General features: G+C 39.8%; 1 protein-coding gene across 2 annotated transcripts; it reads left to right on the top strand.

Annotated features, from left to right (window-relative positions):
• The first annotated feature begins 413 nt into the window (after positions 1 to 413).
• On the top strand, positions 414 to 20,208 carry LCA5 (lebercilin LCA5). Of its 2 annotated transcripts, none has more exons than XM_074991001.1 (8): positions 414 to 500; positions 1,323 to 1,705; positions 8,255 to 8,784; positions 10,259 to 10,396; positions 11,322 to 11,418; positions 12,269 to 12,411; positions 14,102 to 14,240; positions 16,307 to 20,208. In XM_074991001.1, the coding sequence occupies exons 2-8, from the start codon at positions 1,507 to 1,509 to the stop codon at positions 17,101 to 17,103; spliced, it is 2,043 nt and encodes a 680-aa protein (XP_074847102.1). In that variant the 5' UTR covers positions 414 to 500; positions 1,323 to 1,506; the 3' UTR covers positions 17,104 to 20,208. The 2 variants fall into 2 exon arrangements, with proteins under 2 accessions (XP_074847102.1, XP_074847103.1); XM_074991002.1 differs by having other exon boundaries at positions 428 to 500; positions 1,476 to 1,705.
• The last annotated feature ends 5,377 nt before the right edge of the window (positions 20,209 to 25,585 follow it).

Below are 25,585 nucleotides of genomic sequence, written 5' to 3'. Positions count from 1 at the left end.
GCACTGGTGCGTAGAGCCCCGCCGCAGGCGGGGCGCTGCTCTAGCCCCAGTACGGCAGCAGAGCCAGCAGGGCAGAAGCCAGGCGCCCGAGGACAGCAGACCACGACCCCACCAGACCCTCACCGCGCACCACCCTATCCACAGTGACCAGCGTTCACCCTGCCATACTCTTGCATGCTAGCCAATCAGCAGGTGCTAACCGCTCCCGGCCAATCGGAAGGGCGCCTTCCTCTCGCCCGAAAGCCAATCGGGAGCACGGACTTGCTCGGTCCTGTGGATGTGGCAGGACGGACTGCCAATGGATGGCTTCGTATTCCGTGAGCCGCCCCGCCCGCCCATTCCCCCGCCTCCGCCCTTGCCCCGTTACCGGGGCGCCCGCTGTAAATATCCCGAGACGGGTGGCGGCGGCTCCTTTAAGAGCGGCACAGACAGGGTCGCCAACGGCCTGGGGGCGTCGGCTTGGGAGGGGATGCGGCGCCGAGCCGAGCTGGCTGCACGAGGTACCGCCCGGAGGCTGGGTAGAGCCTCGTATTGAGCCGGCATCGTTGCGCAGGGCGGGGGCTGTGAGGGGTCATGGGGCGGGGATGGGGTGGTTGGAGTGTGTGGGAGGGGGCTGGGAGTGGGGCAGGGGAGTTGAAGGAGGGGGCTGGGAGTGGGAGTAGAGGGGGGTTGAGGGAGGCCGAAGGGGAGGGGACCAGGGTTGTGTCGGCGTGAGCGGGAGGCATGGGGGGGTCAGGGCTGCTCGTTTTCCAACAGGCCTGTGGGCCGCTCCCTCACCTGGGATAAAACCACTTCCTTATCATGGCTGCCTGTCCCTTGCTGTGCCCTTGAGGGCTAGGGGAGCATCAGCCCCTTGCAGAGGGCCCTGTCACTATTTTAGGGGGTTCGCATTAGTCGCTCAGAGTTTTACTGTGACAGCAAAAAACCCCAAAGCTTGTTATCTTCAGCTCTGGCGCCTTTATACATACATAGATATAGTTACTAAGTGTTCTAAATAGTTTCAAATTTTAAGAGTTCTGTCCGCAGTTTTCTGGTCCAGATGTTACTGCTTTACAACCTTTCATAATGTGGAATGATGAAGTGCTAAAATCCACCATTTCACTGTTTGGGGCAGAGAGGAAGGATTTTTTTTAATGCAATACCTAAAAAGGCTATCTCAGTGTGTTACCTATTCCTTTTGACATAACTGATAAGGCATGAGGCCATAAGAATCATGAACTGTCTTGCCCTTTCAGGGGAGGGTGGAGGTAGGAAGACTGTTGTATATAAATCTAAAAGAAGAGATACTAAAATATTCTCAATTCCTTTTTTTATTCTTGTAGAAAAATGCATTAGGAATGGTAACCCTGGTTGCTAAAATGAACCACAAGAGCTCATGTTGTGAATGTGAGGATAATAAAGACTTAGAAAGGAACCACCAATTTTACTTATAAGTACTAAAAGATTCTTCTGTGTCAAAATGAACTTTCTTTAAGAGAAATGGGAGGAACAACTGTGTCTTGAAAAATGGGAGAAAGAACAAAGAGCTTGGATTCGGACCATGACAGAACATCAGATGGTGATAAAAATAGCAATGCCTACTATTCAGATGAAGATAATACCTCTCATGCTTCCGAACGATCACTTACACTGAGCTCTCAGTCAACAAGCCATGGGAAAAAAGATCACAAAACACAGACTTTGAGCAGCCTCGCATATTACCAAGGTAGGTTGATCACAACATTTGCACCCTGAAGCAGCCTGCAAATGTCAAAAGTATTTTAAACTTTGAGGGAAGGAAATATAACTTATTTTTATGTTTTCTAAATTGTCTGTAATTTTTATTTAGATAACTGAAATTAGCCTTATATATACTACTCTGCTAAATTTAATTTTAGCATTCTTTTTTCTGACAATAAAGACAAGTAAATTCTGCCCTGTTCCCATCCTCTATTTGCATCAGAACTTCAGATCTACTTATGTTTCCAAGGTCGTTTGTTGGATTTCTTGAATCCTTTTATGTAGAAATAAATCTAGGAAACAATATTTATAATTTCTCAGACAAAATGTCCCAAATATATTTGTTATGGTTCTCTGTTTAACTGAATTTTCCACTGTAATCATACACAGCATGTTCTTTATCGGGGAAAAAATGTTTATATTCCCATACTTAGACTGTCAAAAAACAAAAGGGGTTTAACTGTTTATTCTCCAAAGTTAAAAATTATTTCCAACTCCATCCTCCTTACCAACATACCTCCACCCAATCTCCCTCAGTAATCTGTTTTGTAATTTTGGGGGGATGATGGAACCAGCACCACACCCAGCAAGTAGTGAGAAAAGAGTAACTTTACAGCACCTAAGGTAAAGGACTGAACAGCTTATACGCTGAATTTTGGAGTCTTATACCAAGCCATCACACACAACTTCAAATTAAGTTACAACATATCCTGTCTTTCTAAAAATATATATTCTCTGTCAGCCAGAAGTTATGAGTATCAGGTTTTTGGGCCCCTCTTGTGTGCTCAAGGAGTGCCACCTTAAGTCTGAGGACTCTAGCCTTCATCTCTGCTTGAGGAGAGAAATGCATCCTTCTGCCTCCCAATTTAGGCTGCAGTCTCCCTGCACCTCTGTGTGTCTATTCCAGCAGGCCAGGCCACAATCTAGGACCTGTGCTTGCTTTCTCTCGAAAGGTCTATGAACAATGTTTGCAACTGGTTGCAAGCAGTAAAAAACAAAACAAAACAAAAGACCCTCTTCCAAAGCAGAGTGTGTGTATTAAAGGACAAAAGCAATTCAGGAGAAAACACACAAAATCATGAAAGGTCTAAACCTGTTTAATTTATCAGAGAACCTGAAGCATGGCTGTGAAAGGGTATAAACTGTTTAGGAAGGACAGATGGGAGAAAAGGGAGAGGAGTTGCACTCTATGGCTACATCTACACTAGCCCCAAAATTCGAAATGGCCACGCAAATGGCCATTTCGAAGTTTACTAATGAAGCGCTGAAATACATATTCAGCGCTTCATTAGCATGCGGGCGGCCGCGGCACTTCGAAATTGATGTGCCTCGCCGCTGCGCGGCTCGTCCCGACGGGGCTCCTTTTCAAAAGGACCCCGCCTACTTTGAAGTCCCTTTATGAGCAGTATGAGCTCATGGGAATATGGGGACTTCAAAGTAGGCGGGGTCCTTTCGAAAAGGAGCCCCATCAGGACGAGCTGTGCGGTGGCGAGGCGCGTCAATTTCGAAGTGCCGCGGCCGCCCGCATGCTAATGAAGCGCTGAATATGTATTTCAGCGCTTCATTAGTAAACTTCAAAATGGCCATTTGTGTGGCCATTTCGAAGTTTGGGGCTAGTATAGACATGACCTATGTGAGGAAGCAGTATGATAGCTCAGAGCTCTGTATAAGGAGGGAGAAAAACCAGTTGATTGTCTGTGGGTTAAACTTAGAGGCAGAAACAACACAGGTGATGTAGCTGGAGTCTTCTATAGACTGCCAGATCAGGGAGATGAGGTAGATGAGGACTTCTTCAGGCAACTAAGAGAAGCTTCCAAATCACAGGCCCTGGTTCTCATGGGAGACTTTAATCATCTGGATGTTTTGTTGGGAGACCAATACCGCAGCACACAGACAATCCAGGAAGTTTTTGGAGAATGTTGGGGATAACTTCCTGGTAGAGGTGCTGAAGGAACCAACCAGGGGCCATGCGCAACTTGACCTGCTGCTCACAAGCAGGGAAAAACTGGTAGGAGAAATAGAAGTGGGTGGCAACATGGGCTGCAGTGACCATGAGATGGTAGATTTCAGGATCCTGACAAAAGGAAGAAAGGTGAGTGGTAATATACAGCTCCTTGATTTCAAAAGAGCAGATTTTGACTCCCTGAAAGAACTGATGGGCAGGATCCCTTGAGAAATGAAGATGAAGGGGAGAAGAGTTCAAGAGAACGAGCAGTATTTTAAAGAAATTTTACTGAAGGCACAGGAACAAACCACCCTGCTGCATAGTAAGAAATGCAAATATGGTAGGCAACCAGCTTGACTTAACAGGGAAATTCTTGGTCAGTTTAAGCTCAAAAAGGATGTGCATAAGAAATGGAAACATGGACAGTTGACTAAGGAGGAGTATAAATATATGGCTGGAGAATGCTGGGCAGTAATCAGGAAAGCGAAAGCACAGTTGGAACTGCAGCTGGCAAGGGTTGCGAAGGGTAACAAGAAAGGTTTCTACAGGCAAGTTAACAAGAGGGTTATCAGAGAAGGTGTGAGGCCATTATGGGTGAGAGAGGTAACCTAGTGACAGTTGATGTAAGAAAAGCTGAAGTATTCAATGTTTGTTTTTTTTTGCCTCAGCTTTCACAGACAAGGACAGCTCCCACACTATGATGCTAGACAATGTAGTATGGGAAGGTGGAGGGCAGCCATCGGTGGGGAAGCAATGACTTAAGAGCTACTTGGAAAAATTAAACATACACAGATCCATGGGTCTGGATTGAATGCACTCAAGGGTACTGAGGGAATTGGTAGATGTCATTGCCGAACCTTTCGCCATTATCTTTGAGGACTCTTGGAGATTGAGAAACATCCCAGATGACTGGAAAAAGGCAAGTGTGATGCCCATCTTTAAAAAAGGGAAAGAAGGACAATACAGGGAACTATAGACTGGGAGCCTTACCTTAAGTTCTGGGAAAATAATGGAGGGGATCCTCAAGGAATCCATTTTGGAGCACTTGGAGGAGGGGAAAGTGATCAAGAGTAGTCAACATGGATTCACCAAGGGCAAGTCATGCCTAACCGATCTGATTAGCTTGTATGATGAGGTTACAGGCTCTGTGGACATGGGGAAGTCAGTGGATGTGATATACCTTGATTTCAGCAAAGCTTTTAATACAGTCTCCTTCAACATTTTTTCCCAGAAGTTGAGGAAGCATGCATTGGATCCATTGACTATAAGACAGATAGAAAGCTGGTGTGACAGTAGGGCCCAACAGGTGGTGGCCAACAGCTCAGTATCTGGATGGCGATTAGTTTAAAGCTGGGTGCCCCAAGGCTCAGTTCTGGGACCGGTGTTGTTCAACATCTTTATTAATGACCTGGATGAGGGACTGGATTGCACCCTCAGCAAGTTTGCAGATGACACTAAGTTAGGGGAGAGGTAGATATGTTGGAGGGTAGAGATAGGATCCAGGGTGAGCTGGATAAATTAGAGGATTGGGCCAAAATAAATCTGATACGGCTCAACAAGGAGAAGTGTACAGTACTGCACCTGGGATGGAAGAATCCCAAGCATTGTTATAGGCTGAGGACAGACTGGCTAAGCAGCAGTAGGGCGGAAAGGGACCTGGGGGTTATGGTGAATGAAAGGCTGAATATGAGTAAACAATGTACCCTTGTAGCCAAGAAAGCTAACTGCATATTAGTGTGCATTAGGAGGAGGATTGCAAGCAGATCTAGAGAAGTGGTAGTTCCTCTCTATTTGGCACTGGTGAGGCCACATCTGGAATATTGTTAACAGTTTTGGGGCTCCTCTTATAAAAAGGATGTGGATATGCTTGAGCAGGTTCAGCGAAGGGCAACAAAAATGATTGAGGGGGGCTGGAGCACGTGACCTTTGAGGAGAGGCTGAGGGATTTGGGCTTGTTTAGCTTACAGAAGAGAAAACTGAGGGATGATTTAATAGCAGCCTTCAACTTCCTAAAAGGGAGCTCTAAACAGGATCGAGATAAACTGTTCTCAGTGGTGACAGATGGCAGAACAAGAAGCAATAGTCTGAAGTTACAGGAGAGGAGTAGGTTGGATATTAGGAAAAACTACTTCACCAGGAGGGCAGTGAAGCACTGGAATATGTTGCCTAGAGAGGTGGTTGATTCTCCATCCCTAGAGGTTTTTAAGTCCCAGCTTGACAAGGTCCTGGCTCGGATGACTCTTTGGGGGTAGATCCTGCTTGAAACAGAGGGCTGGACTCGATGACTTCCTGAGGTCCCTTCCAGCCCTGTGATTCTATGATAACCTGCCTCAGTCATGTGGAGGTCCTTTTAGGTTCCAGTCTCTCCAACAAGGTTTGGATTAAGGTTCGTATCTGTTGATTGGATCAAAATGAGCACCACCTGTTAGTTCATGTGCTGTTTGTATAGCCAGCACTCTTCTCTGTTTTCCTCTGGCCCCTTGGGACTTGGTCTGAACTGTTTATGCAGTTCTCCCTAGGGGTGGTATGTCTCTTGAGTTGTTTACTTGCCCCAGAATTTGTAGTAATCCTCCCTCCAACTCAGCCCTCCATACAAACACACACTCAGGTTATTAGTTCTTGCTTTCTAAGACAATTTTTATAATGGTGATACAAGAGAATCACAGAGATATAGACACCATTCATTAAAATCAATATAATAGTCCCCAGATATACTGCATGTTGTACAGTAGCTGTCATGATGAACTTGTTGAAATTCTGTGGCCTTTGTTATGCAAGAGAGCCAGCTAGATCATAATGGTGCTTTTAGAGGGTCATGGCTTCAAATCATCATTCTTTGTTGGCCTGTGTGACACTGACATGGTGCTCAATTTAGCTGTGGTTAAGGAGTGTCAAATTCAGCTGCCTGCTTGAATGTTAACTTCACGTGTAGGCCTCTGGGAAACAAATTGCCATGCTTTTGTTGCAATATGTTGTAGGGAAAGGAGGGTGGTTGCTGAGGTTATGTGCCAGAAACTGAATACTTCTGTTGACGTGAAGGCATACATGCCAAATGTCTTTCAGAAATGGCAGGCTCACAGCATCAGCCTGACATTGCCAGATGTGTACAGATGGTTAAAAGTGCAAAACCATGTGTGAGAATCTGAGGTGCTTGATTGAGGATTGGAAAACAAAATCTGTATTGATAGATTTATGTGAGCTCATTAAATAGTTTGAAGCTAGGGGTTAGCCTTTCATACTGAAATGTAATATGCCAAATGCCGTATATATAAACGAAAGACTGAGTATAAGCTATGGAAAAACTGGGTGTTTGTATGTGAAATGCTTACGGGAAACAGAAAACATTTAAAAACTGGTGTTTTGCTGTAAAATGCTGAGTGTAGAATAGCGGTAGATACAATATGTGCCAAAAGGAAAATGGGAGGAGACGGGGCTTGCTCCTTCTTAGCTAATATCTGATTTTTGCACTCTAACGCATTTCTGCTATATGCCAGTCTCACAATTCAGAACTGGTAATGGCAAGTACGGGATGGCATTCAGTATGTTGCTTGTAAAGGCTATTTTCCATTAGTGTAGTAATAACTACATATGATCAGTTCTGTAAATGTGTTTCTACTGGTTATTTGCCTTACGTAGTATGATTATGGTTTGAGCTACACAAAAGGACCAAAGTTGAGTTCACGTGCTCTATGTGTATGTGTGTGTATATATACCTATGCTGAGCCCAGATCACTTTAGAATATTATTTGTATGTTGTGTATATTTATATTAATTGAAATACATCACATCTCACAAAGCTGGAAGGAACATCACCATCCCTGACTTTTTTTAAATCTAACCTGCCCCAAGCCTTTGACAGGCCCCCTCAAGGGTTGAGCTCACAACCCTGGCTTTACAGGCCCAATGCTCTAACCTTCCCTCTTAATTGGGTTTAATATGAATAGATACTAAAAAGAAGATACTCCTTGGAAAATAACATGACAATCAAAATTAATTCATGGAAGACCTAGACATTCCTAGTTTATTCCTGAGAACTAAGAACTTTATTTCTAAGTGCACCGAACCTAGTGTTGGCATTGTCTTTATCGCAAGTACAATAGATGTCTTCCATAAATATGACATACATACTTGGGAATTTAATAAAATTGCAGCATGCTTACTACAAAAGTACCAGATTACAATTTTGAAGGCACTTGGATGATACTGTGTGTACAGAAATGCACTATTTCTATTTAAAATAGTTTATTATAAAATCTGAAATAATGAACAAAAATGTAACTACTGAAGATGATTACTGTATAATTTCATTGAGATGGTTGCAAGCAGCAAAATTGGTTTCAGAGTAAAATCAAAGTATATAGCAGCTGTGTAGTGTATCAATAAACACAGATCTCTGTGTTCTAGCTGTAACAGTAAAAATAAACATTTTTATGTTTGATATTTCTAAAGAGAAACACCATGCCATAAATTATTGTTAAAAGTCTTAGGAGAAAAGGGCTTTATTTCAAGGAAGATGTCTGCTTAAGCAGAAAACATAATGATGTGCTTTGCTAAGTTCTTTACAGTAAAATCTGCTTCTTTATTTTTAAGCCACTAAGAAACCAGTTTCCAAATATGCACCAGCCAAAAGAGGGACACGGTGGGGTTTTCGCTGCCAGAGCCTCAGTAGGGATTCTTCTGCAAAAGATATAGATCTCGTTACAAAAAGGGTTCTTTCTGCCAGGCTGCTAAAAATCAATGAGCTTCGCAACGAACTAACTGAACTCCAAATCAAACTAGATGAGTTGCAGAAAGAAAACAGGGCACTGAAGAGGCTTCAATACAGGCAGGAGAAAGCCTTGAATAAATTTGAAGATACAGAAAATGAAATCTCTCAGCTCCTCGCTCGACATAACAATGAGATTAGAATATTAAGGGAACGTTTACGAAAATCTCAAGAGAGAGAACGCACAACTGAGAGAAGACTGAAGGATTCAGAGGATGAACTGTACAGAACAAAAATTTCTTTGCAAAAATTGAAAAAGCTTTCTGCACATAAGCATTTAGCTGAGCGAGATGAATTGACAAAGAAGCTAGTAGCAGCAGAAAACAGACTGGATGAAAGTGAGAAAAGAATTAAGGTGAGAGCTGTTTTAACCTCCCTCCTTCACCTTTAAAAAATTCAACAATTTAATTTAACTAACTGAATAGGAATGCTTCTTTCCAGTGTGAATATTATACATGAACTTGTATTATTCATTTTACTGCAGTAGGGTGATTGAAAAAAATTTTTGTATTGTAAATAAGTAACACCATGTAAAATGTCTATTAGATAAGTGTGCATATTTGTGTATAATCTGTACAGTACTCCACATGTATATGTTTATTCTCTCTCTTTTGATGGCCACTCGATAACAAATAGGACATCTTCCTGTCACCCTCCTATTTGTGAGTCTGTTGGTGGCTATCAGCCCAATTCTGGACCCGCAGATCTTATCGCAGAAGGAGCACGTGTTGGTAGCTGTTGGAGAAGTGCAGGGCAGTTTTTGATGTGCTTCCTGTTCTCCACTTCTCCTTGTTTGTGCTGTGGCAGAACCTCTCAAATTGTGCCACCTGCTCACAGATTACTGCTCTCTGCTGGGGACGGTCTTGGCCAAGATTTTCCCAAGTGTTGACACGGAAGCTGAACTTTTTCATGTGTGCCTTCAGCATGTCCTTACATCACTCCTGCTGGCCCCCAGTGCTCCTCTGTACTTCCTCCAGCTCAGAAAACAGAAACTGTTTTGGGAGGTGCCGATCAGACATCCAAACCACGTGGCCAGTTCAACAAAGTTTATTAACAATGGTGGTTATTCAAATGTTTTATTTTACATGTATATTATAGAATTGGCATTTTTAAATTAGCTGCTAAGCAGTCAACCAGAAAAGTATGCAGATAGTTTAATTTTTTTACTGTGTAGTTTATGCTGCTTAACTAGGTAATGTTTATAGAAGGAGGACTTGCAGGGATTTTAGAGTATATTATGCTGGAGTTCTAGAAAATGCATTTTAGTTTTAAAAATAAATTTTCTAATATAATTCAGTATCCATGCAATGTAAGGTAACTCTGCGTAGAATAGATCTTGAATAAGCCTCTACAAATTACTGTAATTTTGTTCAAAGTTATCTTATGTTACAGAAACATGTATTTTAGGAACGTTGTGCATAATGGTTGGGAAATCATTGTGAGGATGTCGTCTCTCGTTCTCATCCCAGTTTTTCATGAAGGTGTTCTATTTCTAATAAACCAGTTTGAGAGCCCTCTGTTGGGTCACATGGTTGCTGTGTCCAGTAGCGTATGGAATTATGGGAACAGCTGCAAATTCCCAGTGCCATCTCAGAGTTGTCCCCCAGCATATATGGGTGAGGTGAGGTTGGCTACCAGCCAAAAGCTTGTGTGGCTCTCCCCCATGATTAATATCTGGATTTGATCAGGTTGCTGTGTACACAGTCAAGTGGCTTCCGTACTTCACTAGAGAGAGAGAGAGTGAGGTTCGACCCTCCAGAGTATTTTATATATTTTGTTTGTTAAAACAAGACTGTTTTTAAACATTCGATTTATCATGTGACCTGCAGGATTTGGAGAAAAACCTTGAGCTGAATAACAGCAGTTTCCAGCGACAATTGCAGGCTGAGAAAAAAAAGGCACATGAGGCCCAAGAAGAAAATAAAGCTCTCCAAGAAGAGCGTCAACAACTAAATCAAAAGCTAAAGGTAATAACAGCGTAATGTTAAACTCCAACTACTTTAAGGGATTTTTAGCTGTGGGAGTACTTTATTGAAATATTTCTGTAATACTTCAGTCATTTATTATGAAATGAACTTCATTTTCCTGCATGTGGGTTACTCTTCCTTTTTAAATTTAATTTGTGCTCTGGGTTCTGGAATATCTATATGAAAGGGAATGCGTTCATGTCAGTCATCATTTATTGTTTGCATTTGATAGGAAAAGCATAGGTCAAATACACAAAGACCCCTTCGTCATTGCATCTCTTATACTAAAAGGTGCCACAGGACTTCTCATTGTTTTTGAAGTCAAAGAGATTACCCACATACTTTTATAAACACACATTAACTACCTGGTTGAAATAGGGCCTGTATGCCCCAGGCTTACTATTGTATAAATGGTTGTACTTGCATTTTCCATTTCCTTTTCTGTGTTTTTTTTCTGAGCAATACACCCAGGGCTAATTCTGTCAATGCTGCCAAATCTGTAGTTTACTGAATCCTGCTTGTAGAGGTACTATGCATTCCACTAGATAGTAAGGCTTATGTGGTTTTTGGTTTTGGTTTTGTTTTGTTTACTCAGTATGATACTGAAAATTAATGTGGCAGCCACATGCATCTGCACCTGTATTTAGTCTTAAAAAATTTAAGCACCTTTGAATGAAATGTTGGTGTTCAGCTTTCTGAGCTAAGTACAAAAATACGATATTAAATGTCAGAGTATTTTGACAATCTGATTTTTGAGAGGGGAAGAAATCATATGCTAGAAATGTGACTTATAGAATTAAGTTAATGAATATTCTCTTTAAACATTGCTTAGCCGTGTCAAAATTTATTTCAGTTGATGCTCAGTAAAACTTGAGGTAAGTTGATGAATTTAACTATGCCGTCTCCACCTCATTCTTCATTCCAGGAAAAAGAGAGAGAACTTGACGCAAAAAATATTTATGCTAACCGTATGATGAAGCCGTCACCTAAAAAAGACACAGATGTTACAAAAAGAAAAAAAGGTAATATAAAAAAAGGATATAGAATTACTCACCAGGAGTAGAGCGAGCAAGCAAGCTTTTTCTGTGACTTTTTAAGCAAGTTTTAATGTCTATACTCTAAACTATTTCACAGCTGAACACTTTAATGGAAATATTCTGCTGTTATGCATCATCCAATATATATAGTTAATTTGAAAGGCTATTCCACAGGGATAAGATTTCAAGTCTCAAAAATACAAGCAATAGATTATCCTATAATATTAAGGTTGGCCTTCTTTATCTTTAGGAGGAGCATCTGTGAGGGAGGGAAAAATTGATAAAATCTAGGTCATTGGCAGATGAGAGGGAAGGTAACTGACAGGGATCTGTTTAAAGACCATTCAGTAGATTTAAATAATTTATCTGTGGATACAGTAAAATATTTTCAGACTTTTCCAAACACTTTCCCAGAATCTCTGGAAAGCTCCTTAGAATTTGGCAACATATCCCAAAGGTTCCCATTGCCCCCAGTTATAAGGTACTTTGAGATACTTTCAGAAACATGTAACGCTTTGTTTTGTGTGAATTTTTTTTCCTGTCCTTTCAAGTAAACATTTTGCTCCAAAATTTCATCAACATGGATACAGAATTTTTTTCTTTTATTCTTTCTTTCATTCTTTCAGATCTGTCTCCTGCTGGTCCTCACTAGTTCAGGATACTTTTTTGTATTCTTCTAAGTTATTGGAATACTGTTAACTCCTAGAAATAAATTCATAAATTGCAAAAATGAAGAAGTATTTTAAATGTTTTTGGATTCTTTTTATTTGGGAATATTTTGAATTAAAAAAAATAAAATGTTGACTTGCTTTCTTTTTGTGTATATTCGTTACAGGCGTTAGCCAGAATATTAAAAAGGGAATCCAGACTACAAAAGGAGTACAGACTAGTGGGTACATCTCACCAGTACAATTTCCTCCACCACCAGAATTTGTTCATGTAACAGATCAGAAAGAAGAGGAGACCCTTCTCAGAATGGTGAGTTGTTATTTTATAATTCCAAATAATCCACGTGGATGCTAAATTTCCTACCATCTTAAATTATATTTTAGGAAAGGCACCCTCATATTTTAGGAAAGTGATTAGACTCTCACACCAAATTAGTTTTACATGTTTAAATTTCACGTTCCTCTGAATCCCATTGACTATCATTAACTTGCTCTGCTTTTATTACCTTTTATCATTTCCCTACGTTTGGTTTCTTTCTCCTTCTATATTTCTAGTATAGGTATTTCAGCAGTCTCTTCTTCTCAGTGTTTTTACTGAGCCTTACTTTTTGTTTACTTTTAACTTCTATCCTCCTTCAACAATCATTGATTTTAGTGCTTTATCCCATTTCACTAGTGTCCAAACACTACTCCCCAGTATAAAGCATGAAATAAATTTCTAATAGCTTTATCCCAACATTTTGCTCTTATGCCTTCATTATAAAATAGCATTTCACTGATTTTTTTTTTTTTTATACTTTTGAACCATAAACCTAAAATTAAAGTGAAGTGTAAAGTGATGTTAGTTCATCTCCATGGATCTACTTGCATCCACTGTACAAATGTTTAAAGCAAAAAATTTTAAGCACTGAGGAGCTGCAAGAGCCTCTGTGTTAAAATAAGATGACGACTACTAAGTCTGTTATAAATTCTGTCCCTATAGAATTGTGAAATTCATTGAACTTTACTTAAAACTGAAATATCCACCCAAGGATCTCATGTTTCTTTCTCTGCCCACATTTGTTGTATTTTCTTTCTAATTGTGGGAAGACTAAGCTTAAAAATGTAACTTCTAGCTCATAAAGCATTGAAATTCATGGTCATTCTGGTCTCTGCCAAAAGGAAATTCCATATTTGAACTCCTTGTTTCTGCGTTCACACGTCTTATCGTGAATGCCTATGCCGCCATTAGTCCAGAAGAAAATGTGATTTAGGAACTTATGATGTTTGAGAGAGAGAGAGAAATGATTCCCTAAAGCTGCTTAAATCAATTTCATGGAGAAGTTTTGATTGCCAGGACTGAAATCTTGAGTAAATCTCTATTATAGCTGAGAATCAGTGCAGCAGGTAGAGCATTGTGATGATGTACTTGTTAGGCCTGTGTTTCTGTTCAGTGTCTTCATTGAAGCCTATATATCATTCCAATTTGGAAGACTTCAGCTATGTCTACATTACAGTGATCTGTCGATGGAAGTCACTGTTGGAAGACATCTTCCAACAAAACTTCTGTCGACAGAGTGCAGTCATGCACAGAAGCAGATCGCTCTGTTTATCTGCTCTGTCGACAGTGGCCGGACTGCCTGGCCCTCTCTCGACAGAACTGCCAACTGGAAGCACAGCAGACAGGACTGCACGGTGACCTGGAAGTCCTGTCTGTCGACAGAGGCTATCCCCTCCCCTGCCCCACTTCAGACAATCCACATGGCTTTTTTTGTCAACAGTCGTCAAAAAAGACATTCTGCTTCCTGGGGGAGAGGCAGAAAGTTGTTGACGAAAATGCCTAGTTTTATCAACATATTCTCAACAAAACACATTTTGTGTGTGGGCGCTCTGCGAATTTTGTCGACAAAACCCCAGCTTTGTTGGCAAAACTCTCTAGTGTAGACATAGACTTGGTGTTTAACAATAAACAAAACTGTCAGAAATTTTCTGTCACGCTTTTTTTTAACAATTTATGTCAGGAACAGGAATCTGAGAAAAAAGCATGGAAAGAACAAGGAGAACATCTAAAGAAAGAACAGGACAAGGAGAGGCAGGAGAAACTGCAACGTGATCAAGAACTGCAGGCTTTAGAGGAGAAAGCAGAGAAACTATGTGATGGTAAGACAAAACAAAATATCCATCAGATGATGCTTCTCTTGAAAACCATAAATTGATTGTGAAAGAAGAAAACCGCTAAAAAGGACAAATGATTTAACGTGAACAAGGTCAAAACAGAAACTATTAAGGGATGTGAAATAGCCGCCTTCCCGTTCTGTGGTGTTGCTACCCCAAGACAAGGCTTCAAAGCCAAATGTCACCTGTGAAGAACCACAGCTGATAAAAACTATCCATGGAGAATGTCTCAGTGGACAGTTTGCACCAACTGAGATCTGCCTCCTTATGTCTTAGGGTAATATAGTGCTAATATCAGTCCTCTTTTCCATCTTACTATAAAAATCCTATTTTTACCCCAGCATTCTGCAATGAAATTCAGCTGCCTGCTTCTCTTTCGTAATGGAGATGTGATGCCATATATAGATGAAGAGTATTAATTGTTGCAGTTAGTCTTCATAAGTATGGCATAAAGCACTGCAAGTTACTCACGTTGTTATCAGTGCTGTCGCCAAATTCCATGTCCTAGCTCTTCCAGGAGGATATCTGATCCCCCATCCCCTCTGTTATTGTTCAAATATGAATCTACCTCAAAACTCTGTATTCAGACAGAAAAATTCTTTTTTGATAAATAATCAGAAAATTGCCTTTGTGTGTAGTCACTTTGGCACAAACTATTACACCCATTGTTCATGAAGTTTGTATGTGAGAGGGCCTGATTTTCACCCCCTTATGCCTCATATAGCCATTTATACCTGTGCAAAGTGGTGTGTGCTATTTTTGCCAATAATCATATTCAGTTGATGGCGCACAGAAAGCTTATGCAGAGGTGCTTCCAATACACATTATGGCTTGCGGACATAGAGAGCAAGAGGTAAAATTTTAAATTGCTCACTATTGTAACTGAGTTTAAAATCAAACCCTTAAAAATTATGACTCATTTTGTATTTTGTTGTCCAGTTGGCTTTGCAGTAGCAGTTCACCAAAAATAAGTATATTCCAAAGTTGTCTTAAAGTCAGCAATGTTGACAGAGAAAAATAAAGCACTCTGTCACAGTTACTGAAATCAGTGTTATAGTTATCTTTGTTCAAACACATGGTGTTAGATGGCTTTCCGTTCACCCTACCCCTGGTTCTTACCATGCAGACCAGAAGTCCACAGTGCAAGCAATGCAATGTTTATTGGGGTTACTTCCAAGCAAGCTCTATGTGCCAGCAGAGTCTGTTTCCCAGTGTTCCATTCCTAACTCTGACACCACAGAGCCTATACCCTCTATTCCCCTTCCCAGCCCGGATGCCGCAGAGCCTTGCCTGTGTCCCCATTCTGTATTTCTTTCTCCCTGTTTCCTGTTCCCACCACCTCCTTCTTAGCAAGCCCAGATATACTTGTAATGCACCCTGCTAGTCCCACCCCTCACAACTTACGGTCATGTTCTGTTTTGTGGGGGTTATTAGTTTGGGGTTTTCATCCTGCCCCTTTTGTGTTCTCTGAGAAGGGGAAGGAGTGAAGTTGTATTCTGCCCATGGCCAGGTTTTTCTTTGGCTGTTGGTATTTCTTGTGCCTTCACTCTGAATCGCCTTTACCCCTCCTAACTGGGTGCTTGAGGTTGGCCAGGCAGCTCTCTCCAGTGTATGCCCATCTGTTACACTCCCACTTTGCCCTGTAACGCTTCTGCTCTTCTTATCTGTTTCCATTTTACTGACGAACATATCTGGCCAGGCAGAAGCAACACACACAGTGTCTGTGTCCTTTGTTCTCACGCATTATCTTAATTCAAATCCAAAATTCTATCTCAGGCTGACAGACAAGCCTGCATACTAACACAGAGCAAGGATAAAATCAGTAGAATATGAAACTCCTAAAGAGATGAATAATTCAACTGCACTATAAATTTGACAGTGTTGATTTAAGTAAGGAAGGAAGATTTAGCTTCTGTCTCATTGTAAATATACTGTTTGAAAAAAGACTTCTTTAAAAAATGGACCATTGCTGGGTGTAAGAGTTTTAAGAGCTCGATTTGTGTATGATTTTTTAATTAGAAGTATAATTTCTTTTTAAAAATTCCATGCAGAGTGGAAGAAAGAAGAATTTGACAGAAAGAAAAAAGAAAATTACTTTTTATTGACTCATGAAGAAACAAGGATTGAGTCTGAAATGTATAAAACTGAAAATGAGATACACAACATTGAAAAACTAGAAGATGACAGACAAAAGAGAGAGTTGCTGCTGGCTAAAATGTATGAAATTGACAAAGAAAGTGAAAACGCTGTTAGTATGAAATTTGCTTCACAAGCACACCTCACAGACACAGCATCAAAATCTGACTCCCTAGAGAAAAATGAGAAAACCTCCCAGTTCTTAGAGACCACAGAGAAATTGTTTAATGGATTTCCAGGAAATGACAACTATGATGCTACTACAAAAGCAGAAATACGGAAGCGACAAAATGCTAGAACCACAGATTCAAGTAGTGATTTGACATTTGGTAGTTATACACCTTCCTTTGGGAAAGGATCTGGGAGGCCAAGTTGGCTTAATCAAAAAAGTATTTTCTTAGAGGAAAATGTTAAAGAAAACACAGATTTCAATACTAAGAAAGAGAAAAAGTCTAATTTAATGGAGCAGTTGTTTGGAACTAGTGCCAACCCCATCCTTCCATCTAAAAGCAGTGACTGCAGTCCCGTGGAAGGCGATTTTGATTCTGGTAGTGCTCTTTCTGTAGATAAAAGTAATAAAGTTAAAGTAAAAAGTGATGGGTGTTTTTTCAGCGAAGGAAGAAATAGGCACCTTTTACAGCACACAAGAAGCAGGCCAGCAGTTAAGGCCATTGAGTCTTTTGAAGATGAAATTGAAGAAGTAATCCTATGATGACCAGCTTTTATATAATTTTTGTATGCAAAAGCTATCCAAATATTTTAATACAGTGTTTTTTCTATACAAAGCTGGAAAATTTCAGATATTAAAAAGCCTTATGAAGGGATGATTTCAGTAGGTAGATATATGTATAGAGGAAATATATACTGCACCCATCTGCCCTACTCTAGCCAGTCTGGCTCCTTGTGCAGTTAGATTATTTTTTGTGTATTTTTTCAAATACATCCATGAAAACAATGAAGAAAATGAGTGTGGTGATTATTTTGTTCATACCACAGCCAGTAACTTTGAGGGAATTTCCTGACAGATTTGCATATAATGCAGTTGAGTATGGATGTATGCCCACTTCTTCATTCAGGAGGTGTAACTATTTCTACCCTAGTCATATTCCAATCTACTCTCTCTATGTGCGTTGGTCACTATCACATCTGTGTAACTGCCTGGACACATTGATGATATTGCAAAAGGCCACTACTGAATCTCTCCCATGGATTTGAGTGGGAGGGAAGATAACTGGGGAACACTTCTTGCTGCTTTTCTACAGCCAAACCTTCCTACCTGACTTTTCTCATTAGTGTCTGCTAGTAGCTGTGGAAGGGCCACATGATACTGTCTACGTTCTTATCTCCTGCCATGCTGTATGATGCCATTACTCCACTGCACTGTTCAAATGCTTCAAAGCAGGCTCAGATGAGTTAATGCAATATATAGCTGCTGTGTTTTGTTTGTTTGTTTTTCCCCAGTAGGGCTAAAAATAATGGAGATAATGAGGGGAGGAAGGCTAATTCAGCCAGTAGTTTGGAAGACCATGAGTCATGGTTCCCTTAAACATTTTTATAAGCTAGCTTTGCATGGCATACCTAAATACTGTTCTGGGGAAACATATGCCACAATCATACTTCTTTTAACAGAAGTGGATTTGGACTCCCCACTCAAAATAAAACACATGAACTGCTGAGATTTCAGATAATGCATTAGGAAGAAATTAATCAGTATATTTTAAAATAATTTCCAGAAATATTGCAAAATCTGTCTCCAAGTCAAAAAATTTTTTAAAAATATAATGAGACCAGTGCACATTGCTAAATATAACCTGCCCAAACATTTGCATGAGATAGCACAATTTATTGAAATCTCAAATTCTGTAAATCCAAGCTGTCAGTTGACTGAGTTCATATTCTGAGAAGGTGCTCTAAATTATTGAGATATATGCTGTAAATGAGATGTTTAATGCCTTAAATATAGAAGGTTCTTATCATTTTAGTTGTTGCTCATTCTCCCTTCACAGAAATATGTTGTCTACTGCCTATTAAGGATCTGATCCTGGAGAAATTCAGTTAACTAGCCCATTACCTCTCACTCTCTCGTCTTCCTAATTGAACATTCCAGTCAGGATTATAAACAACTTGATTTAACCCTGTGTTGTATGTACTAGAACAGTGTATACTTGTTATCTTTCTGGTTCGACTCCTGCTGTTTCCATGTTCAAAAAAAAAAAAAAGAAAAAATCTTCAGAACTGGAAGAAAATCATTTCTTGAACGTTATCGATGTTTAGAACTACTAATGGGCTACCTTGTGAGTTTGTATACTTGGCTTTGTGGGTTTTTTCTTAAGTTTTTTCCAACTCTAGTAATGGACTCTGATTTATTGCATAAATCATAGTAATGTACTTTTCATGGGGAGCTGTATTTAATATAAAATGCACAGAAATATAAGCACAAGAGTTGGCTAATGGTGCAATGTGCTGTTATGTGGGAGAGTCTTCATTTGAAATGAGTCTTCATTTCAGATACCGCAACCACCGATGCTGTATCTGAAGGCAGCTATTGGTACGTTATCCCTGCTTTAGAATGCCTACCTTTGGCTCTTGACATTATTTTGTGTGACTTATTCAGTGTGCCGCCTTGTGGTGTGAAAAGAAGGCACATGTCATTTCATCTTTATGAAAAAGAACATAGTAGCAGAGGATGGCAGGTCATCACCTAGAATAAAGGAATATTGAAAAGAGACTGCAAAAGGCACTCACACTATAGTGATTGTGTCACAGAAAACCCTGCATAGAAAACACGTACCTCGGGAACAGCAGCTGTTTCCACATATATCTATAGTCTTAACAAAATTTCTTGTCATTCAAAAAGTTGTTTGGTCCCAGGCACACCTGGCTAGAACGGGTCTCTGTGTCAAACTTGTGCCCAGCATAGCTGATGAGACAGGGAGGCAAATGTAGCTTTCAAATACCTTTATGTTTCCCTCATCCTCTTGGCAGCCAGGGTCTAGTCTGGCTGTAGAGCTACGATGAATTGAGCTATTTTTGTAAGAACCCGAAGGGACTGTTACACTGCCTGAGGATCAGAGGAGCACAGTGTGCGCTGGTTGTCCTGTCTCCCTCAGCCATGCTCCTGGTACATCCCTTCCCAAGGTGAGCCACGAGCATGTCAGAGAGCCAGCTATACTGTTTCAGCACCAGCCCAACGTTCTTCATGCCAGTGGAACTCTGAGCTGCCCATCTTTTCGCACTTCCTTTGCAATACTGCAGCAGCACAAGGGCTATAAGCATAGGCCAGAATCTGGCTTGTCACTGTTAGCTTTGCATACATAGGGGGTCTTGATTTATAATCAATTCTAGCTGCCATACCTACTTTTGGAGAGAACAAGATTTCTTTATGAATGTCTCCAACCAAACACAAAAGACCATGACAGGTGATGAGCACATCTGCCAATGTCTTGTGGCATTCTCAGAGGGCTGATGGAGAGGGCCAGGCTCAGATGCTTAGAAGTTTCTACCACGAAAAAGCACCTTTTTAACATTTTGTTTAGTGCAAGAATGAATGAATAGTAGCTGTTCATTTAATACACAGCACAAAGAGAATTTTATAACAGATGTTAAATTAACATGCCATAGAAATAATCATTTTAATGTTTTAAAGGTGTTGTAGAACTGTTCCCATATATATTAATTTGTTATATTTATTATGTAATGTCAGTTGCTTTTGTAACTTTTGATTCATTTTCTGTATACGAATTCCAATCATAACAATGTTGATTTTTAACACGGTGATTTTTATTTAAGAATTTGAGTAAAATTTTTTGTATGGAGATCACTTTTAGCAAACCCGTTTCCTTGACTTATTTTCATCAATCTTAATGCTGATTTTGTTAGTAACAAAATTACCAGTCGTGTTTGTTTAATGCATAGTATGTGTGGGGTGTTTTTTCCCCAACTCTCAAGCCCATACTTTATTGAATGAAACACAGAGCTAAGTAACGTATACCTGAAAACAAACTAAAGGTCAAAACTTACATTAAAATCCAGGGGGAAATTCTCATTATTTCAGTGGGCTTGGGATCCAGACATGTACAAACAATTCTCTGTGTGGAATAGCTTTTCTTAAAACAGAATCTGGTATTGAGCTATGAAATAACTACTTATTTCCCATTCAGAAAGTATGTTACCCACAGAGTTAGAAAAGGCTTGATTTCCTTCAATGACCTTTGGGCCCAAACCTGATCCATTGCCTCGAATGGTTCTGGAGCTGGCCTGTAGCTTGCATGTTGATTTACACAGATGTTCAGAATGCTAGGAGAATTCTAATTGGCAGACTGACAGAGGTAGTCAGTTTCTCTCCTGAGTAACGTTTCGTTGTGGTATGTGCAATGGAATTTTGTCAGGTCTTATGAGAGTTGGTTTTTCTCAGTAGTTGGATGGGAGTTGCAGAAACTTGTGTTGGAGAATGAATAAGAATATCTCTCACCTCAAGGTGAGTACTGACTGCTAGTATTGGCATGTTATTAAAAAGCACTGTGCTGCAGATGCTGATTTTTAAGACCTAAAACGATGTAACTGCTGCACTAATTAAAGGGCATATGGGACTTTTTGCTCCTCCTCGGCTGCTCTGTAATTATATGCTGCTGAACTGAATTTGCCTTCCATATCAGTTGGCTGTCCCTGGTTCCTTTTCATATTGGAGATCACTTCTTAAGACTGTGAATCTTTCATAGATGCCCCCATCCAAATTCGGATACCCAACCGTCCCTGAAGAAATTATGATGCTTAATTAAATGAAAAAGTACATTTATATCTGTTTTAAAAAGATCAAAATACTGTACCCAGTACACTAAGGTGAGTAGCTTAATAACGTTTCCCTTCTTCCCTTTGCCCATTTTGTATCTGCAGTTCCTGTTTCTGTGCTTCACCTCTGGGTTTCATGTTACCTGCAAACAAATTTGGTTACAGTTGAAAGATAGAAGGCAGCCACTCAGAATGCAGAAGACATGTTTTCTCAAAAAGCCAAAAGTCCCTGGAAACTATAAAAGGTGCATTGGCTACCACCAAGCAAGAAGTGTCATTGTTTGAAAACTGTCAAATAATCTACCATTGTAACAGAAAAAGCTCTGCAGGATCCATAAAAGGACTGGATGGAACATACTGTTTACCAGTGCTTCTTGTTCATAGTTTCCCTTCGTGGCTTATCTACTGCATGAGGTTGCTATGCTCACCTAAAGAGAAAGTGGGTGTCATTTAAGAGATCACCAGATTTCACTGGTAGTGAAGTGATTGCATGTCATTTTAAATTTATAAGGCATTTTGATATATTTTGGGATAAAAATCACAGTATCAATGTAAGTTGTTAGTAGGGTTGGGGGTGACCTTCATTTAAATATACAAAAATGCTGAGATAAACACAATGTAAATGGTTATACTTTCAGATAAATCTTTGGCAATACCTGTTTTTTTATAGTGTGGCTCGAGTGATCGATCTTGTGTTTTAAAAGTAATAATTTTTATAAATTACTCTCACATTCTGCAATGAAGTTCCAAATGGAGAGCTGGCAATAATGGAACCACAGAGTTTTGCACAGTATAATTCTGTTTTTATAATGGAAGATTTTGTTGCCAGAACTATTTGACCTTTGCTTTGTGCTGTTCTGATCTGTTCCTATCCTGAGCTGATGGCTCTGACCATGAGAGTTGTCCCAGTGATCCTATGCTTTTACAAAATTCTCTTTTGTTATCTCAAATTTAACTCAGTTTCATGTTTCAAATTATTTCATTGATTAACTGCAAAGTTTGATGACTGCACAAGGAGAACAATCACATTAATGTACATTGTCAGCTGGGACTTTCCCTGGCTGTGTTGGGAAGTTGCTAGGATACTCTCTTAAAGTTACAATTCACTTGATTAACTGCGAACCTAGTTTGCATAAGAAATGTGTTTTATATATTGTTTTGTAGCAACATAATTAGCTATTTTACATGTAGCACAGGCTGTGGATTGATTTCAAATTTGTTTGCCCCTTTTTTGGTTTATTATTCAGCTCACATTCTTTGAAAATTCAGCAGCAAAAATTACTGGAACTTGCCTGAAGAGCACTAGTCCTGGTGGGTAGTAGGAAGAGGCAGTTCCCACCTCTCCATTGTAGTTTAGATATAGTGAAGAGAAGTAGCACTAGAGAAGTGGTTGAGGTTCCCTGAACTTTGGCTGCTCATTCCCAGTAGGAGGGAGCCTACGCCAGCTTCTGCCAATGGCCTAAGGTCTGGGCAGTGGAACTCTGCTTCACTACACCCATATTCTGTCCCTCTGAGACATCTAATGTATCAGCTCTATCCTCTTATACCAGCAGACCTTTCTGCTGGTAGGGTTCCCCTGCATGAGGCCATTTTGTGCCACTTGCTCAGCAGAAAGGGCCTTAGTGGAGTAAGAAGTCCAGTCTTCTGTTTAGGTTAACTTCTGCTTTATATTTACCTTAAAATTAACTGCATCCTTAAACCCCCTCCTGTGTTATTTCCTCACCATCAAGATCTCTGCACTCTCCTACTCCCAGTTTTCTTGGTCTGCCTTTCTCATTTGTGTTATATTGTAAAGCTTTTATGGGAACTGATAATGTGCTCTTCTGTATTCTGCAAAGTTCCATAAAAAGTGGTGGCAAAATGATTGCTTAATAATCAGCCTCAGAAATTTCATTCAAGGACATACAATAGATGCTGTTCTTCATTGGAGATCAGCTCATTCATAGCTCTGAGCCTATGGAAATTGTTTGGCTTGGCAAGTGCCCAAGTTGCCTCTCACCATATAACAACCACCAGGATCCAGACTTTGAAATGGACTTAAACAAGTGTATGACTGAGACTAAATTAGCTGAGTAGGGATGGACCTAACTTCTAGGACTTCAGGTTTAAGCCCCTGGGGAGGAGTTTTTATCTGACTGGCAGCTGTCACTTTAGTGGCTTCTAATTTCGGTCTTTTCATTATTGTATCCTGGGGACATATTTTACATATTTGACTCATTTGTCCGAAAAGCTCACCACAACTTAGAATAAATAATTGTAGTTAGGTGTTATAGAGCCTGTTTCATCTCCAAACGCTTGGTAAACAATCTCACCTTTTTACCAAAGTTGATTTTGAAGCAGAGTCATGCAATGACTTTCCTGATAGTGAGAGATGTGGGACTAGAAATCACCTGATTACTAGCCCAAAGTTTCATCCACTGGAAAACACTGCTTCCTTTCAAATATAGACATGTGCATGTGCTCAAGCTCCTCTCACACATCCCAGTGGGGAATTCGTTTGACCAGTCTTAAACCCCATAATGCCCCGAGTTTACATTATTGATTGTATAGGAGAGAAATTTCTTAAGAAAAAGTGTTGTTCATGAAAATAATGTGCATTTAACCATCACTTAAAGCAAACTAGACTCTCTGGCAGCAAGAAAGTCACTATTGTTATAAAATAAATCCCATCTATTTCATCCTTTTTTTTTCAGTTAGAGATTTCATATTAAAATTGATAGGGCCTATCTTCCTAATAATGCCTTGCAATTTCTAACAGCTGTTTTCTAAAAGCCATGGCCATGTCTCTTTAAATTTGTTTAGATTGATAAGCTGTGTCTAGTTAGGCTGGCACATGGTCTAACCTGCCACTTTATTGGATAAAATATGCCATTTTGATTATTCTATACAAGCAGACTCAGAAATCTCAGAAGGGCACAGGTTACTAACAATATTGAAATACTCTGCTGAATTGTTTGAAATTTTATGAACTTTAATTATAACATTTCTTTTTGCTTTCTTCTTAATTGCTTTGTCTCTTTCAGAAATTCATGCTTCCAAATATCCGTATATTACACCTCAAAATCCAGACCTCATCTAAGCTGCATCAAAGTCATTGGCAAGATTCCTCGTTGGAGATTAGATCTGACCCTCTATACTAAATAATTGGCCTGAACAGCAGGTACCACTGCTGAGATTAGGAGAAGAATAATCTCAAGGGTAGTAGAGCTATTTGTAGAAGTACTGCTGAGCTGAGTACACATGATTGTTAATGCTGCACTGGAGGGGTGACTGGGCACCTACTTCTGTGGTCAACAGTGTATTTGAAGGATTTGGCCCAGTGTCTACAAACTGGCTAATACAATCAATGACAGCTGACACCAGGAGATGCCAGACCCTTAAGTATGCAATACAGCAGCACTTTTAAAACATTAATGTAAAGCTAGATCACTATATCAATTTTTCAAGCAGAATTTCCAAATGAAGTTAACAGGGAATTCTGCTTAAAAACAAATTGAATGGCTGGGGTCATTACTTTGTGACATTTCTCAAAAGAAAACATGTTGAGGTCTATGAAAGCAACGTAGAGCAACTGCAGCCATTCATTTTGTCCGTACCAAAGTTCTCTGTAAACTGAATGCTTGGGCAGCCATCCAGGAGAGATTCAAATGATGTGCAGCTGAGTAGCAGAGTATCCACAGCTGGCAGCTTGGGTTCCTCCTTGTGATGCACATCTATACCTGCCCCAGTGCACATAACAAAACTTATTCTGTACATGGAAAAAAGTAGAGGGAACATTGATCAGAACTATTCTTTTTGAGACAGAGATAAAATATTTATGTAAATAAATTATTGGATTGCTATGTATTCAACTATTGTTCTTTAGTGGCTGGCATATTATATATGCCAATCTGTTTTTACCCTCTAGGGATATGTATTTTCTAGCTCTGGGATACAGTCTCATGAAAAATGTCATACAAAGTAAGGGCCCAAAAATGTAACCCCATTTTATGCATATAGTCCTTTAGGTTAATAATATTGCAGTATTCCTTTTTCATAGTTAAGTATTTAAATGAGCTTTCATGACAAGGATTGCACATAGCTTGGAGTAAGGATGTTTTATTATCTGACCAATAAACATTTGGAAAAGCGTAAGTAGATTGCAGTTGCTATTTCTTGAATTTGAATGAAGAGTAAATAGCCTATATTTTGCAAGTTAACAGATTACCTAAGTTAATTTTCATAGATCAGGTTCTTTTTCAAGATGCTAATTTTAAACGGAACAATCTGGAATAATGTTCCATAATGGAGTCTCTTTTTCAGTGTTAATTTATGGGCTGTACAGTATCTTGGCAGTAGAACAATGGCTGTCAAGCGTCCTGTGCAACATACGAATTTCCTTTAGAGGGCACCCTTGATTTCTCTGA

This window comes from Carettochelys insculpta, chromosome 3 (genome assembly GCF_033958435.1).
Source record: "Carettochelys insculpta isolate YL-2023 chromosome 3, ASM3395843v1, whole genome shotgun sequence".
Taxonomy (NCBI): domain Eukaryota; kingdom Metazoa; phylum Chordata; order Testudines; family Carettochelyidae; genus Carettochelys; species Carettochelys insculpta.
Note: the sequence above shows the minus strand (reverse complement) of the source record. Positions and strands in the feature narration are given on the sequence as shown.